The sequence below is a fragment of the Salvia miltiorrhiza genome, chromosome 4 (genome assembly GCF_028751815.1).
Source record: "Salvia miltiorrhiza cultivar Shanhuang (shh) chromosome 4, IMPLAD_Smil_shh, whole genome shotgun sequence".
Classification (NCBI taxonomy): Eukaryota; Viridiplantae; Streptophyta; class Magnoliopsida; order Lamiales; family Lamiaceae; genus Salvia; species Salvia miltiorrhiza.
The window spans coordinates 53,136,711-53,155,735 of NC_080390.1; the positions used below are offsets into that span (position 1 = coordinate 53,136,711).

General features: G+C 36.1%; 1 protein-coding gene across 4 annotated transcripts; it reads left to right on the top strand.

Moving 5' to 3' along the window:
• The first annotated feature begins 12,143 nt into the window (after positions 1-12,143).
• Positions 12,144-15,065, top strand: LOC131020545 (29 kDa ribonucleoprotein A, chloroplastic-like). 4 transcript variants are annotated; one of them, XM_057949436.1, is made up of 5 exons: positions 12,144-12,695; positions 13,232-13,333; positions 13,685-13,984; positions 14,341-14,439; positions 14,680-15,065. In XM_057949436.1, exons 1-4 carry the CDS (start codon positions 12,342-12,344, stop codon positions 14,401-14,403), a joined length of 819 nt encoding a protein of 272 aa, XP_057805419.1. In that variant the 5' UTR covers positions 12,144-12,341; the 3' UTR covers positions 14,404-14,439; positions 14,680-15,065. The 4 variants fall into 4 exon arrangements, with proteins under 4 accessions (XP_057805419.1, XP_057805421.1, XP_057805420.1 ...); XM_057949438.1 differs by having other exon boundaries at positions 12,222-12,695; positions 14,704-15,065; XM_057949437.1 differs by having other exon boundaries at positions 12,222-12,695; positions 14,341-15,065.
• The last annotated feature ends 3,960 nt before the right edge of the window (positions 15,066-19,025 follow it).

The following is a 19,025-nucleotide window of genomic DNA, read 5'->3' on the forward strand; positions in this document are numbered from 1 at the left end:
CATAAAAGGAAAGTGACATAATCTTGGCGGACGCCCGATATAGTAATTGTGCCATAATCTTGGCGGACGGAGGGAGTAATATTTAAATTTTTAGTTAAATATATGTACTTTTAATTCTAAAAAAAAATCTCTTTTTTTCCTTAAAACAATCATAAATTCACAATATTTTTTAATTTAGGTCGATGTTATTTTATATTGTTTGTTATTATTTTTTATTGAAAGAGTAAATTTGAATTTTGAATTATCTATAATGAACCATCATACAGAAAATAGTAAATTTTGAATTTTAAATGTAACTTTTTGTATAATCACCTTGCAATTTACTTTCCATGTTTATTTTACTTTTTAAATTATGTTATGGATTGTTTGTTTTAGTTTCTTTATTAATAATATTTTTTAATTATAACTTGATTTTATTATGTATTATTAGATACTCAAATTCCCATTTAATATTAGATATTATAGTTAATATATTAAGTAATTAATCCTAGTTCATATCAGTTATTAGCTCAAACCATATGCTAGTGAATTAGCTTTCATTTCTTTTTTGTATATATGTTATTCGTGTTTACATTATTAAAATGAGGATTTAGTATTTCTTTAGTTATGTGAAGTAGTGCGTTAGTGAATGAATCCAATTATTACTTTTATTTTCAGATATCAAGTTATTAATTATTATTAATAATCCTAAATTTTGTTATGTAAGTTAATTTTTAGGACATATTTTGATTAATCTTAGTACCTCAAATTGAAAGAGATTTTTTTGATTCCACATCGAAAGAGATTTATTTTAAATATTACAATGAAGTTTTTATATTATAATTTTAGAATACTAAATGTAAAAAAAAATACTATATGTTATAATATAGCTACGCCTAGCTATTAATCTAAAACGATGCATTGTACATAAAATAAATTGATAAAAAAAATAATTTTATTTTTAATTTATATATATATATATATATATTATTTTAAAATTATTATACATATTATTTTAAAATTATTATAAATTGGGCCCGAATCAAAATCCTGGCTACGTCAACTAAAGATAAAAAATTAAAATACTAACTAGAAAACATCATAGTACTAGAATCGCGCGATACTCAAAATGATGAAAATTAATTATATAGTGGTGGGTTGGGGAGTATACCATATAGGTGGCGGATGAATATTCTTTTTGAAAGTTGAAAAGTCGCAGGGATAATAGCAAGGAGAGAAAGTCTTGTTACGATAGTCAAATACGCCAAGATCGTGACCGCCATACACATCATCATCGTACATGGTGTTGTGCGTGTAGTAAATGGAATCCGGCTGCAGCTCCGGGAACGCCTCCGTAAACGACTCGTTGACTCCGACGAACATCACGAGCCCATCCAAGCTCCCCTCCATGTCTCCCTTGCCGATTTTATGCACATCAAATCCAACCGTTTTCTCATATTTAAATTTTTCGAACCAGCTGAAATAGCGCATGACGAGGTAGATGCGGCCGCGGGGGTCGTCGGCTACCAGGTATCCCATGCGACTAGTGGCGGAGCCAGGATTTTTTTGGGGGGGCTGAACTGTTACGGGGGTTCGGGGGCGGTAGCCCGCGAATTTTTTTTTTTGGGGCCATTCAATACATTTTAGACATTTTTTACTAAAATACAAATATAATAATAATAATAACAACATTTTCATAGATAATATAGTCCAAAACATTTACTAAATTTTTTTTGGGGGGCATTCAATACATTTTAGACATTTTTTTACTAAAATACAAATATAATGATAATAATAACAACATTTTCATAGATAATATAGTTCAAAACATTTACTAAAATTTTTTTGGGGGCATTCAATACATTTTAGACATTTTTTACTAAAATACAAATATAATAATAATAATAACAACAACATTTTCATAGATAATATAGTTCAAAACATTTACTAAAATTTTTTTGGGGGCATTCAATACATTTTAGACATTTTTTACTAAAATACAAATATAATAATAATAATAATAACAACATTTTTAGACATATTATATAAAAAAAAAAAAAAATCAAAATTTGGGGGCTCTAGCCCCCCCTGGCTACGCCCCTGCATGCGACGCGGTCGTCCGCGCTCGTAGCGGAGACTAACCTCTATCGTTTGCTTATGAAGAAACTCGAAATCCAACGACTTCGCCTTCCAGTCGATGGTTGGTTCCGGCTCTTGTACAACATTCCAGCACTCCAAGTCCCACGGCTCCAACTCCTCCCCGTCGGAATCATGCATAAATTGATCTTCCAGCATGCACAGAAATCGTTTGAGTTTAAAATTATTTCAGGCCATTATCTTAGGGCGATTTGTAAAAATAGGCCACTATTTTTTGAACTTGCAAAAATAGGCCAATTATTTTAATTTTTGATATTTTTAGGCCACATGTGTACCCAATCAGGCTATTTTGGGCCACATTTTGACCCAAAAAGTGGCATATAAATGCTGATTTGAGCTCAAATGTGGCCTAAAAATGCCAAAATCTAAAATAATTGGCCTATGTTTGCAAGTCCGTAAAATAGTGGCCTATTTTTGCAAATTGCCCTAAGATAATGGCCTTCAATAATTTTAAACTCGAAATCGTTTCCGTGCGGCGGAGTAGACGAAATCTGCGTAAGAAAATCTGCCCAAGGGAGTCCATGCGCTGCGGCCGGGACTGCAGACAAAGGAATGTGCATTCGATTTAAACATCATCAAGGCGCGGCAGTCGTCGTCGTCGGGAGAGGACGAGACGATCACCTTGAGAGGAGGAACGATAAAGTCGGTGGGCGGGTGCGGAAGATCTACGCGGCGGCCGGAGAGGGGATTCGACAGGAAAAAGGCCCTGCGGCGGGGGTTGAACAGAGCTAGCCAGCCTTGCGACGACCCCACCAACTTAGTTGCGGGGTCCTGCATTACCTCTGCTGTCTCGTCGTTGCCGTTGATGTTGAAGCTCACTACTTGTCCCTTCACGGGGGAGTATAAATTGTACGCCGCCGTATTCCCTGACCGCGCCGGTGGAAGCATCAACCACGCTGCCACATTCTGACCTACTGCGGTTAGGTCTTTTGAGAGGAAGAGCCCACTTATAATAATGTTCATTAATTAAGAACGCAGGCTTGCTTCTCAAGAAACTTCCAATATTCATCTAGATTTTAATTCTTGCCAAACAAGAAAAGTAATCACAATCCTAAATAATAATAATAATATTTAAGGGTTTGCCAATAAAAGAACATAACATGACTAACTTACCTATAATGAAATAACTGAATTAATGCCCTTAATTAATTAATGGCTAAACTTATTAAAGAATAATTTCCTAATTCCAACCCTGTTGCCCTTTTTTCATGCTCACCTTTTCAGATTGTACAATTTATTTAATTGTAAGTGTGTAGTTTTAATTAAGGTAAAAGGTTATATATATATATATAGGGGTGGGCTACCGTGAGAGCACATCTTAAAATAAGAAATAAGAGCAATTTTTAATGTATGAATTTTATGTAGAACACGTATGAATTCGCTGTATAAAGGTATGAATTGTGAAAAATAAATTTTTGCTACCTTTGGGATTCGAACTCAGGACCATAAATTCATCCAACAGAATTACGAATCAACCGTAGATCTATATATATAAGGGAGGGCTAAATTAAGTACACTTCTTAAGATATAAAATAAGAATCATTTTCAGTCCTTAGGTCATCAAAACTTAGGACTAACACCCACCTAGATAGCTACTCAAATTAGTTAATTACACGAGGCATATATATAATATCATCAAATAACACAACATCGTATGCAGCCATAAGAATTTTGATACGTTGTATTCCCTTCATTCAAGGTTGTAATAGTGTGGTGTACCATACATAATTACATACTCCCTCCGTCCCTGAAATAAGTTCCTCTTTGGGGACGACACGAGTTTTAAGGAAAAGTGGTAAAGTGTATTAATAATGGAGAAAAATGTGTTACTCCCTCCGTCCCATTATTTATGGTCTGTATTCCTTTTTGAGTTGTCCCAAGTAACATGGCATGTTTCCTTTTTGGGCCATAATTAGGGCTTAATTAAAATTCTTAATCAATACACTTTTACTTTCTCTCCCATCTTACCCATCACCTCTCTTTCTCTCTCTCTCTTATCCTTCTCCACACCCATCGGTCTCTCTTTCTCCTCATCTCTCACACCTTTCCCTCTCGCAGCCACCGCCGTCCGAACCCTAGTAGTGGCACCGCCGTCCGTCGGCCAACCAAATTTCTCCGCCGCCAGATCTGTCCGCCGCCGTCCACAGCCAGATCTATCCGTTGCCGACCTCCACCGCCCCTGCACTATCCCCGCCGCTACCTTCTCTATTACGCCGTCGCCTCTTCCACCCACGCCGCTGGAGATGTTGCCTTTCATCACAGACGACAACAACACAAAGGAGATGGCTCACGAGGCAGACCTTCATCTCCAACCGCGAGGATAAAAGACCTTCATCACAATGGCATCCGGAGCAGTCTCTGAGATCTCAAGCGTCATTATTTTAGAGGAGGATCTTAGATCGAATTATTCTTGATTTTTTTTTTGCTTTTGTGGATTTGGGAATTTGGGGGATTTTGGTTTATGGATATGTGGATTCGAGAGGGGGGTACTGGATTTTGGGAAGTTGGCAGCGCCGGAGACGAAGGAAAGTCGGCGGCTCCGGCGATGCTTCACTGTTTGTGTTGAATTTAGCATGGGGGAGATAGAAAGGATTATTTAATTAATAGTAATTCAAGTTTAATTAAAACAACACTAAACGTGCCATGAATAACGGGATGAAGGGGGTATAATTAGTATTGGGAGTGGTGAAAAGGTGAAAAAATGTTATACTCCCTCCGTCCACGAAATGAGTACCCATATTTCCTTTTTCGTCCGTCCACGAAATGAGTACACATTTCCCTTTTTGGCAAGTGTACCCCACACATCTCTTTAATTAATACACTCAAAAAGTGGGACCCTTAAACTATTTACACTACACTCCATACATTTCTTAAAACCCGTGCCGTCCACAAATGGATACTCATTTCGTGGACGGAGGGAGTAATTAGTATTGAGAGTGGTGAAAAAGTGAAAAGTAAGAATAAATAAAGTATTATTAGTAGTGGGGTAGTTGTCCAAAAATGGAAAGAAAGAAAGAGGAACTTATTTGAGGGACGTCCCAAAAAGGAAAAAGAGGAACTTATTTCAGGGATGGAGGAAGTATATCATAATAATATTCTAATTAATCATCCTAGGAAAAAATTAGGGATTGATTCGAATAAATTAAAGAAATTATTACTTTCTCCCTCCCTAAATAACTTTCTATATTGTTTTGTTGAGACGTCCCCAAATAACTTTCTATCCATTTTAGGATATTACTCCACCACTAATAATACTTTAGAGTATTGGTAACGCACCTACACGATCCACCCTACTCGAGTAAGGGTGAGATCGTGTAGGGCGTTGCAGCCTTGAGTCACTCGAAGGCTACATGTTCCAACGTGTTTTACACGAGCCATATTAAAAAAAATTGAAAAATGTGGCAGCTTTGACTGCCTCGATTTGCGGTCCTTTTTTGACCGTTTGATATTTTTAATTTTTTTTTTCTTGTTTCTCATCTTTATCTATTCTTTTCCTTCTTCTTCTTTCTTATCTTCTTCCTTCAACTTTCTATCTTCTTCCTCACTTTCTTCATTCAACTTCAACTTTCTATCTTCTTCCTCCCTCTACAATTTTCATGGATCCACACAACCCAAACTACTATGATCTAAATTGGTGCCACGATCTCTCAGGCGACTATCATCCCGATATGGAGGGATGTAACTTGGGGGATGATCCTCCAACCAGCGAGTTGAAGCCACCGGCAGCCCATAGTGCCGCCAAATCGAAGAAAGGCAATCGGAGGAAGGAAATCGCCTGCAAGATCAAGCATGACAAGCAGGCGCCGACGGCGGCAGAGGAAGGAAGGACTATCCGTCATACCTACACCCTCGAGGAGCCGGACCTCATCGTCTAAATTTGGACGGAGGAGACCAACGATGCCATCCATGGGGCCGATCAAAAGGGAGAGGCGTATTGGACACAGATTGTCGACCGTGTCAACCCCCTAATCGGAATTTTCCGTCGTTAATCGCCAAATTTCCGTCGTTAATTTCAATCACCGACGGACGGCCGACGGAAGCAATCTGGCCATTTTAGCAATCTTGCCATTCCTCCAAAACCTTTTTAGCCCAGATTTTTTCCTTAGCCATACGAGCCGGCATGTCTTCCTTTAGTTCTTTTGGTAAAGTATCACACCTGTAGATGGTATTCTTCTCTTTCCAGTGTGTCTCCAAATCACCCTAGGTTAGGCAGATGGGGCCGCACATCCTACACCTAAAGCCGTCCATTCCTCTCCATATATGGTCTTTGTTCACCACACATATGTGATTGTACAGATCAGCTTTAGTCTTGAAAAACCTCAATTTTTTTCCATTCTTGCATGTAGTATGACATCAGAGCAGCTAGAATGGTACAAGCAATGGGTGGCGGAGATTCTAGCTCGGCGAAGAGGCGGTGGAGACTAGATAGATTTTAATAATGTAATTTTGAATTATGTTTTTAGGTTTTAATTAAGTAATTTTAAATTATGTATTTAGGTTTTTTTTAATGTAATTTTTAGAAAGTTTAATTTGAAGTAAATTGTGTTATTTAAATGTGTGCAATTAAAATTAAATGAAAAATAAAAAAATCAAAACTAAAAAGATCACGTCAGCTATCATGTCATCTCACTGCAGTCTCCTTGACCCAATGTGGTCCGTCCTCTATCAGGTTTGGTCAGCTATCAAGTCACCCCAACTGTGGATGCTCTAATACGATGTGTATATATTATATCATCTTTAATTTTGTCATATATTTTTTAATTTGAACGAAATTAAAATTCAGGGAAAATTTCGAAATGAGCTAAAGTTTATGTATTCATATTACAACTTTATATAGTTGAAAAAAATACCAAATTTCACTAATAGATTGTGGATTTACAGTCAATTAACGCATCAGAAAAAATATGTTGTTAAATTAAAATCAGTAAAAAGTAATTAAAATTTCTCACTACAAGAAATTGGGCGATTAGCGACAGAATTTTCAATCACGGACGGATGGCTGACGGAGGCAATCTGGCCATTCCTCCAAAACTTTTTTAGCCCAGATTTTTTCCTTAGCTATACGAGCCGGCATGTCTTCCTTTAGTTCTTTTGGTAAAGTAGCACACCTGTAGATGGTATTCTTGTCTTCCCGGTGTGTCTCCAAATCACCCTTGGTTAGGCAGATGGTGCCGCACATCCTACACTTGTAGCCGTCAATTCCACTCCATATATGGTCTTTGTGCACCACACGTATGTGATTGTGCAGATCAGCTTCAGTTTTGAAAAACCTCAATTTTTTTCAGTATGACATCGCAACAGCTAGAATGGTACAAGCAATGGGTGGCGGAAATTCTACCTTGGCGAAGAGGCGGTGGAGACTAGATAGATTTTAATTATGTAATTTTGAATTATATTTTTAGGTTTTAATTAAGTAATTTTAAATTATGTCATTAGGTTTTTTTTTAATGTAATTTTTAGGAAGTTTAATTTGAAGTAAATTGTGTTATTTAAATGTGTGCAATTAAAATTAAATGAAGAATACAAAAATCAAAACTAAAAAGATCACGTCAGCTATCATGTCATCCCACTGCAGTCTCCTTGACCCAATGTGGCCCCTCCTCTATCAGGTTTGGTCAGCTATCAAGTCACCCCCACTGTGGATGCTCTAATACGATGTGTATATATTATATCATCTTTAATTTTGTCATATATTTTTTAATTTGAACGAAATTAAAATTCAGGGCAAATTCCGAAATGGGCTAAAGTTTATGTATTTATATTACAACTTTATATAGTTGAAAAAATACCAAAATTTACTAATAGATTGTGGATTTACAGTCAATTAATGCATAAAAAAAAATGTTGTTAAATGCAAATCAGTAAAAAGTAATTAAAAGTTCTCACTACAAGGAATTGGGCGATTAGGGACGGAGTTTTCAATCACCGACGACGGCCGACGGAGGCAATCTTGCCATTCCTCCAAAACTTTTTTAGCCCAGATTTTTTCCTTTGCTATACGAGCCGGCATGTCTTCCTTTAGTTCTTTTGGTAAAGTAGCACACCTGTAGATGGTATTCTTGTCTTCCCGGTGTGTCTCCAAATCACCCTTGGTTAGGCAGATGGTGCCGCACCTCCTACACATGTAGCCGTCCATTCCACTCCATATATGGTCTTTGTGCACCACACGTATGTGATTGTGCAGATCAGCTTTAGTTTTGAAAAACCTCAATTTTTTTTCCATTCTTGCATGTAGTATGACACCGCAGCAGCTAGAATGGTACAAGCAATGGGAAGCGGAGATTCTAGCTCGGCGAAGAGGGGGTGGAGACTAGATAGATTTTAATTATGTAATTTTGAATTATGTTTTTAGGTTTTAATTAAGTAATTTTAAATTATTTCTTTAGGTTTTTTTTAATGTGATTTTTAGGAAGTTTAATTTGAAGTAAATTGTGTTATTTAAATGTGTGCAATTAAAATTAAATGAAAAATACAAAAATCAAAACTAAAAAGATCACGTCAGCTATCATGTCATCTCACTGCAGTCTCATTGACCCAATGTGGCCCCTCCTCTATCAGGTTTGGTCAGCTATCAAGTCACCCCCACTGTGGATGCTCTAATACGATGTGTATATATTATATCATCTTTAATTTTGTCATATATTTTTTAATTTGAACGAAATTAAAATTCAGGGCAAATTCCGAAATGGGCTAAAGTTTATGTATTTATATTACAACCTTATATAGTTGAAAAAATACCAAAATTCTCTAATAGATTGTGGATTTACAGTAAATTAACGCATCAAAAAAAATATTGTTAAATACAAATCAGTAAAAAGTAATTAAAAATTCTCACTACAAGAAATTGGGCGATTAGGGACGAAATTTTCAATCACCGACGGACGGCCGACGGAGGCAATCTGGCCATTTTAGCAATCTGGCCATTCCTCCAAAACTTCTTTAGCCCAGATTTTTTCCTTAGCCATACGAGCCGGCATGTCTTCCTTTAGTTCTTTTGGTAAAGTAGCACACCTGTAGATGGTATTCTTGTCTTCCCGGTGTGTCTCCAAATCACCCTTGGTTAGGCAGATGGTGCCGCACATCCTACACCTGTAGTCGTCCATTCCACTCCATATATGGTCTTTGTGCACCACACGTATGTGATTGTGCAGATCAACTTCAGTCTTGAAAAACTTCAATTTTTTTTCCATTCTTGCATGCAGTATGACACCGCAGCAGCTAGAATGGTACAAGCAATGGGTGGCGGAGATTCTACCTCGGCGAAGAGGCAGTGGAGACTAGATAGATTTTAATTATGTAATTTTGAATTATATTTTTAGGTTTTAATTAAGTAATTTTAAATTATGTCATTAGGTTTTTTTAATGTAATTTTTAGGAAGTTTAATTTGAAGTAATTTGTGTTATTTAAATGTGTGCAATTAAAATTAAATAAAAAATACAAAAATCAAAACTAAAAAAGATCACGTCAGCTATCATGTCATCCCACTGCAGTCTCCTTGACCCAATGTGGCCCCTCCTCTATCAGGTTTGGTCAGCTATCAAGTCACCCCCACTGTGGATGCTCTAATACGATGTGTATATATTATATCATCTTTAATTTTGTCATATATTTTTTAATTTGAACGAAATTAAAATTCAGGACAAATTTCGAAATGGGCTAAAGTTTATGTATTTATATTACAACTTTATATAGTTGAAAAAATACCAAAATTCACTAATAGATTGTGGATTTAAAGTAAATTAACGCATCAAAAAAAATGTTGTTAAATGCAAATCTGTAAAAAGTAATTAAAGTTATCACTACAAGAAATTGGGCGATTAGCGACGGAATTTTCAATCACCGACGGATGGCCGACGGAGGCAATCTGACCAGACTATAAGAAGAGGTAAAAGTAAATATTCAATAATCCCAATGTTTCTTTTTTTTCCTTAATTTCTATTCTTTTTTACAAAATGATTAAAAATAAATTAAATTAAATCGAGTAACATTAATTCACAACGATAATTATAAATAAAATAAAAATATAAAATCATCTAATTATATTCAAATTAAGAAAGAATCCATTTTGAACTACAAAATTAGTGTATAAGTATAACATACATTCACATTCTATTTATATTGCACTAATTAAAATCTACTTTAAAGAGGGGTAAACTCACGCTTACGGCAGAGTCAGTGAATAATGGTAATATGATCATTACATCATGAAGAGATTCACAAAAATAAATAATTTAAATGAAGAAAGATTGAAAAAGCTAAAGTTATCATCTTTTTTAATATGATTAATTTTAGTCTCACAACACAGATTCACATTTTCATGAACAATAAGTATTTTAAAATGTGTAAGAACTATAAGAAATATTTTAGCAAAGTATAAATATGATTAAGATATTAAGGGGGGTGTATTCGCTGTGGAGTTTAATAGATTTCTATGGATTTTAAAAATTTGGGTGTATTCGTTCCAGACTTTTAAAAGTCTGCAGAAATCTGGGTGTATTCGTTCAAGACTTTTAAAAGTCCATATAAATCTGGGTGTATTCGTTTCAGACTTTTTAAAATCCATACAAATCTAGGTGTATTCGTTATTCCATTGACTTCAAATCCGGAATGACTTTCATGGATTTCATCCAAAAAATACACACGACGAAATCCGGCCAAGAACCTCGAGAATTGAAATCCATGAAGTTTTAAGCGAGCGCTGAGTTCCAGCGCCCGCGGCCAAGAAACCAGCGAGCGCTGGAACTCAGCCAGCGTTGAGAGAGTCCAGCATACGCTGGATTTGAGCGGCCGCTGGGTTTCAGCTTTGGATCCATAAATCTAGGGTTTCTTTGTAGCTGGCAAGTATATCTCCTTCCCTTTTTTGCTTTGCGCTGGATTATCTCCCAAATCTCATTGAGTATTGCTCATATAGCGGCCTCAAACTCATATAGTTGAAGGGATTTTGGTGGGTGAGTGAAAAATGATGTTGAACTTTCTCAGATCTAATTTATACTTTTCCGCTTTTCATATTACTTGAATCGGCATTATATGAATTATACAATTATTTGGATTGGGCACTAATTTCTCTAGTGGAGGTCAACTATGATTAAGTTATCTTCAAATTTCAATAAGTTTAACATCATTTCCTTGATGCTTGATCCTGAGTGCTGCTCTTGCAGACAAAACAGATTGTAGTTTTGAGTAGTAATAGTTTGAGTCGACAGTTGAAGAGTTTTTTAATTTCTTTGTCCTGGTTAAATTTTTCTGATGTCTTTGGGCGTGAATACATCTCCGTAATCTCGGTCATTTATCATTGACATGAAAATATTGTGTATGAAGTGTCAAAACTTTAATTCCTCTGTCAGAGTATATGGACTTTGAATGAGTAAATTATGCTTTTTTTTTTGCTGTCTGATAGATTTTCAGAACTGCTTTTCACGTTCTCACTGTGAAGCTTGGTTTTTGTTGACAACTACTAATTTTCTGTTAGAAAATCTTCAGTTTGAATGAAATGTTCTAGTTGGTTCTGTTATTGCAAGTAAGAATAGTACTACAAAAAAGTAATTTTGACACTGTTCAACTGAGGTTTCTGTTAGGTTCCGTAGATACCAATTTATGATATCAATTTAGGTGGTTATCTTTATGACTGAGATATCTGGTAATATTTTGATTATATAGATTTTGCAGCATGGAGAATATTCAAAGCTGAAACTACTATTACCCTGGATATACTCGCTTGGTTTCCAGCGCTCGCTGGATTCCCAGCGGTCGCTGGGTTTTCAGCGGTGCTGGGATTCAGCGGGCGTTGGCATCATGGATTTCAATTCCAGAATTATCCCCTAAATTCTTCGAAAATCATTGAAAATCGGGGTGAAATCCAATCACGAATTCTTTGAAAGTCGTCTGAAATCTATGTGAATTCCATGGAATTTAAATTCCACGGACTTTTTAAAGTCTGTGAAAATCCACAACGAATACACCCCCTTAAATCTCGTATTATTTGAATAAATTTAACATGTTTCTATTTTTCATAGATAAAATATGAAATTTAGTGTCTTACCATTTCCACCCTAAATTTTATCACCACAAGATATCTTACTAGTATTATTTTCTTTTCTTTTCTTTTGTTTTTGACAAGCAAAATATCTGCTTTTCTTCCTCTCTTATATGCTCATTTCCGAAAACAGAAACCTCAGCAAAAACCTTATCTTTACACACACTAACCATGGCTGCTGCTTTGCTCCACTCCCTTTCCCTCTCCTTCGCTCCGCAGACCCTATCCTTCGTTGCCGCGTCTTCTATGGCTCCTTCTTCTCTAAAACCCCTCGCAATGCCGAGACACTTTCTCTCTCTCTCTACCATCGGCAGCTACTCCCACCCGGCTTCGAAATTCGTCCGCAACGTCGCGATTTCGTCTGAACTGGGCGAAGAGGTGGAGGAGGAAGAGGATGAAGGGACGTCCCCGCAGCCGAATTTCTCGCCGGAGTTGAAACTCTTTGTGGGGAATTTGCCTTTCAATGTCGACAGCTCTCGGCTTGCTGGGCTGTTCGAACAAGCCGGAAATGTTGAGATGGTTGAGGTATATCTTACTTATATCCTGATTTCGTTTGAATTTTTAATTATTGTTTATGTTTCTGTTTGTTAGTTTGGCTTTTGCTTTTGCTTTTGTTTGATTTCAAAAGCTAGCATAAATTATTCTCTATGCATATACACATTGTTAGGTACTACTATCCAAATGTATTTAATTAGGTTTGGTAGGTTTGTAATTGCCCAAGGGCTTTTTTCCTTTTCTTTATTTCCTATTGAATTTTCCTCGAGCGTTAGGTGATTTCTTGCGTTTATTTGTGGGTCTTGAATCGAAGTGATTTATGTTTGGACATATTCATGAATGTTGATGCACTTGCACTTTGAAATGCTTAAGGAAGCTGTGGTGAATGAATGAATGTATTTCTGCTGCTCAGTTGAGTTGACTGCATGCTGTTTTGGGATTGAATTTGTTTATTTCATTTTTCTCTCTATGCTTGAGGTAATGTTGAAGAGGGGGCGAAGTCGATCTTGAAAAGTTACGATATACAATGTTCACATTGTTAACACAGTGTTCTTGAACTTCTGCAGGTTATCTATGATAAGACTACAGGAAGAAGCCGAGGTTTTGGTTTCGTGACTATGTCTACAGTGGAGGAAGTAGAAGCTGCAGCTCAACAATTCAATGGTTATGTAAGCTTCATCTCTCTCTTTCACACACACACACAAATGTTGGTATTAAGTAGATAGCAGTGCTTTGTTAGTGAGAAGTATAACTCTTTCACACACACACACAAATGTTGGTATTAAGTAGATAGCAGTGCTTTGTTAGTGAGAATTATAACACTGAGCATTGGGCTGATCCTATCTCGATTTGTTATCAACTTCTTGCTGGTGTTGTTTAGGCTGCTTGAAACTATGTATTTAAGAATTATGTGTCACTGAGCTTTGTGGTGCATTGTATCTTGATTTGTTGTCAACTTTTTGCTAGCTTTGTTTATGCTGCTTGAAAGCATATGTGCCTGACTTTGTTGTTTTCTGCAGGAATTTCACGGTAGAGCTTTGAGGGTGAGTTCCGGCCCACCGCCTCCCAAGGATGAAAACTTCTCGTCACGAGGACCCAGGGGAGGGTCAAGTATCGATAACACCAACAGGCTTTATGTGGGTAACCTTGCATGGGGTGTTGACAATCTTACACTTGAAACGTTGTTTAGTGAGCAGGGGAAGGTTAAGGAAGCAACAGTTGTCTATGACAGAGACAGTGGTAGGTCAAGGGGTTTTGGTTTTGTGACGTATGGTTCGGCTCAAGAGGTTGACAATGCTATTAGATCACTGGATGGCATGGTGAGTACCCTATTTTGTATGTACGTACGGGTGAATACTTCCGTATACGTATGTAAATATGTGCTTTTATATGTACTATTTTTCTTCGGATTTTTTTTGTTTGTCTATGTTGATTTTCACTGCTATACTTGGTGTGTGAATTGCAATATTTATCTCGTTATTTTCCTCTTCTGCAAAGTAAGGGGGTGAATATTAGCAATAAAATCTAGCTTATCTGATTTGGAACTAGCGGAATATGCCTTTCCAATTTATTTTCCTTGTGAAATAAATCTTCCTTGTTTTTCTACACCATAAGTATACTTTACCCTCAATTCTCTTATAGAATCTTGAATTCTCATTGAAATTTGTTGGAGCAGGATCTCAATGGTAGATCTATTCGAGTTAGCAGAGCTGAAGCCCGTCCAAAGCGTGAATACTAATGGCTTAATCTTGCAGCTGGGATAGCATATGTGGAGGTATTCTATTCAACTTAATCGTCTCACAAATTTTGGCATGATAAAAGAGCTATATTCTGAGGGATTACTATATTAAGCACACTAAAATTGTAGTTGGACATTTTTTTTGAAGCGGTAATCATATCTTCAAGCAATGGAACAATCTCCCATTTTCAAGTTTTTGAACATTCTGATTTTGTTTATATCAATCAAAGGAGACTTCTTCTTTTTTCCTAATCTCCTATCCGAATTCTGCATCAGAATGTAAAGGCTCATGTGTTGCAGTCCCAAGGTCTCGTCCTCTAGCGCTCTCGACAAGAAATAGAAGATCTTGTTACTTGCATCATCATCTGCAGTGGTGGCGTTTAGGCTTATACGGCTCCTGCATTCAGACCAAGAGGATCTGGAGTTGCATCGATGTTGTTTTGAGTGTGTTTCTGCAATGTGATTCTGTAGTTGGCTTTGCATTGTGGAGAAATTTTGTGGCTGTGTGATGAATAAGCAGGTTAGCTTACTTGTAGATTCCGACACGAAGCAACTTTCCCCTTGTAAGAAGTTTGTATACGATGAAACTCAATTCTTTTTATGGCAACCCTCTGATTCCTTAATTTGAAACAATAGTATTATATATATGCTTTCTTTCTAAACCTGATGAATCAAAGATGACATTGTGTTTTTGGCGCTTTTTTTTTTTTAATTACTGTTTCTCAATGCGTTTCTAAATTTTTAACTATAGCATATTTAATTTAAATGATAAAATGTATGGAATAAATCAGAATAATTTGGCAATGAGCCTTTTCATATATGGTTATTTTTAGGTAGTACTATTGAAGATGAAATTTGGATTGAAAAAATAGTTAATGTTGCAGCAAAGTGACATCTTTTAAGATTGGTGAGGAAGATGCTCAGTGAGATGATGTTAGGTTGATGGATTGGGTATTACAAGGGCTTAAATATGATTATCGACGACCATGAAGTACATCTAAATTGAATAAATATTTCCTTATTATTAATAGGTCATGAGTTTGAGTTATCTAGTACTCGTAAGTATGGGTGCATGTGAGTTATAACTCAAAAAAAAATAAAAACACAATTATGGGCTATATAGCCCAAGCAAATCAATCTTTCTCAATAATGGAAAAACAAAAGAATAAGGTACATGCAATTTTTAGATACATGATGAACGAATACAATAACATTGATTTGACAAATAAGTTTGAATAGATACGATTATACTATGGTAAGACTATGTTTATCATTGGCTCTCACCAATCCAATTTTCTAATAAAAAATTTAATTTTATCTCCTCCACATATACAACCTATAACTCAATTCAGTTATATTATTTTAAACTTTATCAATGATCCATTACAACCTAAACATATTTTCTTTCATCATTATTTATTATTCTATTTTATAATAACAAAATGCCAATTAAGTGGCATTCTTCTATTTGATAAAGTAGGTTGTGGAATAGGTTGGTGCACATCTTTTTCCTTTTTTTTTTTGATCAGAGAAAAGAGATTTCATTCAGGAAAAATCAGAACGGAACACCAGGTACCAGAGGTACCAAGTGTACAGAACATAAGTGAAAAAACAAGGGATTGGGCAAAAGGAAAAAACCCAATCAGTACAACACCACAAAGGATCTCCAAGAATCGGACTGCCCAATTTCCAAACCAATCTCCAACCCTCAGCTGAATAAAAAACAAACGAACAAGGACGGTCTTGAGCAGGATCAGCAGCTGAAACCCAAGCTTTAGCAGTCAAGACCTCTAACAGCAAAAAACCATCTTCGAAACTCTTGCTCCTGCGTCGGTAGATTCAAATCCGAACACCAAACCCACAATCTCGCCTTAATCTCTGCCATCATTTTTTCTTTGTTCCAACTTTCTTGATTGAAGATACAATTGTTTCGAATCTTCCAAATGCTCCAAATCACACACAACCAAACACCAAGGAAGAAGTCCACATCCTTCTTGCTCCCCAGATTCACGAAAGCGTTGAAATGTGCTTTGGATTTAAAATGAAAGACTGCTTGTTTACCTGTCCAACGTAAGATTTCATTCCAGATTTCATCAGTTTTTTGGCAAAGGAAGAAGAGATGCTCAATGGTTTCTTCTTTCAACTGGCAAATGGCGCATAAATCAGCCGCTGAGTGTGTCACCACTTGTCTCCTCCGAAGGTTGTCCACCGTTGCGATTCTTCCTTTAAGAACCTTCCAAGTTGTGGCGATGACCTTGGCTGGAACTTGAGCTTTCCAGATCATGGCCAACTCCTTTTGGACTCCGCAAACATTCGACAAACTCCTGTTTTTAAAAAATGTCTCGTAAGCTGTCTTGACAGAGAAAACACCGCTACCGGCTGCCTTCCATCTCCAAGCGTCTATTGAACTTGCATTCAGCCGAATCTTGCTAACACAAGACCTCAAAGCACGAAGCTGCTCCAGATCTCTCTCCCTCAAAGACCTTTCCCATTCGAATTTCCACTCCCAAGTTCCTTCAATCCATTCCCCCATACTACTAACCACACCCTCTTTATTGGAGTTGAGACGAAAAAGTCTCGGAAACAAATCAGCCAGAGATTTTTCCCCCGCCCAAATGTGAGTCCAAAATCTCACCGAGTTCCCATCTCCAATCACTCGCTCAAGATTATCTCTCACCCCTTTTCCACCCTCGCCCCTACTCAATCCCACCACTTTCCTCCACCAAGCCGACTTAATCAATTTATTTCCCTCAGCCCTAAAACCCTCTCCATCCCTCTCCAAGTCCCCATGGCAAGATTTAAACACCTTCACCCACAACAGATTTTTCTCTGTCAAAAATCTCCAGATCCATTTGGCCATAAGGGCCGAGTTAAAATCACCCAAATCTTTAAAATTGAGCCCCCCAAAGTCCAGACCAACACAAAGCTCCTCCCATTGTTGCACATCTTTTTCCTACAATTGGTTATTCACAATAAAATATTTTATCTTTTTTTTTTTCTTTTCTCTATCAAGTTATTTGTCTTATTAGTATAATCGATTGGTGGAGTTGTGAATAAACATAGTCTAATAATGCAAAAATAGTGTTTAGAATATCATCAATATTGATATTCGGCAAGATAAGATTGCACAATATAATCATATCTATATATACATCCACACTTACATGATCTATAAATGTACACTAATTACTATATTTTCTAAACTACACATATTTTGGTAAAATGCGCCATGTCCGTTCACTTTAGCCCATTGTAAGAAGTAGTAATGAAGATGCGACTAATCTCATTCCATATTGAAACGTTACTAATTTTAATTTGACTTTAGCTTTAGTTGAAAAAAAAAACCAAACCTAACAACAACACACGGAATTATCATCATGATTGATGGTGCGAAATAAAAGTTGGGTAAAAGTGAGGATAAGATTATAGATTTCCTAATGTAGCAAGATGGAATTGGAAAGTTATGGTCCAAAAATAGAAAATAATGGTGCTTTGTGTATGGGTGTGACAAGCAGTCACAATTTAGTGTTTCAACTTTATGAGACCTGATCAAAGCTATGCATATCCGACAACCTTATACGTGTCGACCCACCATTCAAAATTAGGGCAAATGCTACTCCTAGATTATTGCTCATCATCCACCAATCCTTGCCTTCCACGTGTGTTGTAAGAGGTAATTGTCGTAGATTAACTAAATTGAAAAAGATTTTGATTCATTTAAATTTTTTGGTTGGAAATATAAAATGATTTAGCTAGTTTTAGTATTTTGTATACACTGGAGTTATTTTTAAAATGTGTGGGAGCTCTGAAATCGAGTTCTATAAAATTAATTTCTATTTTTTTCCAATTTAAATGTATTTGTAGATTAAAATAAATATTGAATTTTAAGATAACAAAAAATTCATTAAAATTAAATTTCAACCTAACATTAATTAAAAAATAAAATAACACAGAATTTAAAAGATTTACATTTCTGAAAAATATCGTTATTGGGTGGTGCACCGTGCACAACACGCACCTCAAACTCCTTTGTCGGCGCCCGGCTCGCAGATCGAGCTCCCTCTCAAACTCGGTGGCTCTCTAGCGGTAGGGGGCTCGCTGGAGCGCAGCTCGAGCCGGCCCAGCAAGCCCCATCGGAGTTGCTCTTACTCTTCAATATTTTCACTAATATATTGCACAAGTTCTACGTAATTCTTTCGATACAAATGACTTCTTATGCATAATTTGTCTAGTTAGTAGTTTTATTGAATAAAAATGAAATTTACTCGAGAATAATTATAGATATTGTCTTTGTGTATGTTTATATAAGAAGAAATTCAAATTAGAACTCACACATATATATAGGATTAAGTTTCAGTATAAATTTATTTAATATAAAAACTAAAAACTTTGCATTTAACATATAGAATTACTGCACTTAATGTATAAAGTAATTGTATTTTCGCGATACTAAATTGCACTATAATTTTGGGGATTCAAACCTAAAACCACTAAAGTGCAAATAATTTATAGATCAAGTTCAATTATTTTATAGATTAAATAAAAAATTTATAATGTGTATATATATATGATTGAATCAAATACAAATCTCTCGTAACGTACCCATAAAGTCACAAACATAA

Bases quoted from the DNA above. Each gene is read 5' to 3' on its own strand.
- LOC131020545 (XM_057949435.1), top strand. From the start codon at position 12,342: ATGGCTGCTGCTTTGCTCCACTCCCTTTCCCTCTCCTTCGCTCCGCAG. The intron at 12,696-13,231 runs GTATATCTTACT...GAACTTCTGCAG, and splicing joins GAAATGTTGAGATGGTTGAG to GTTATCTATGATAAGACTAC. The intron at 13,334-13,684 runs GTAAGCTTCATC...TGTTTTCTGCAG, and splicing joins CTCAACAATTCAATGGTTAT to GAATTTCACGGTAGAGCTTT.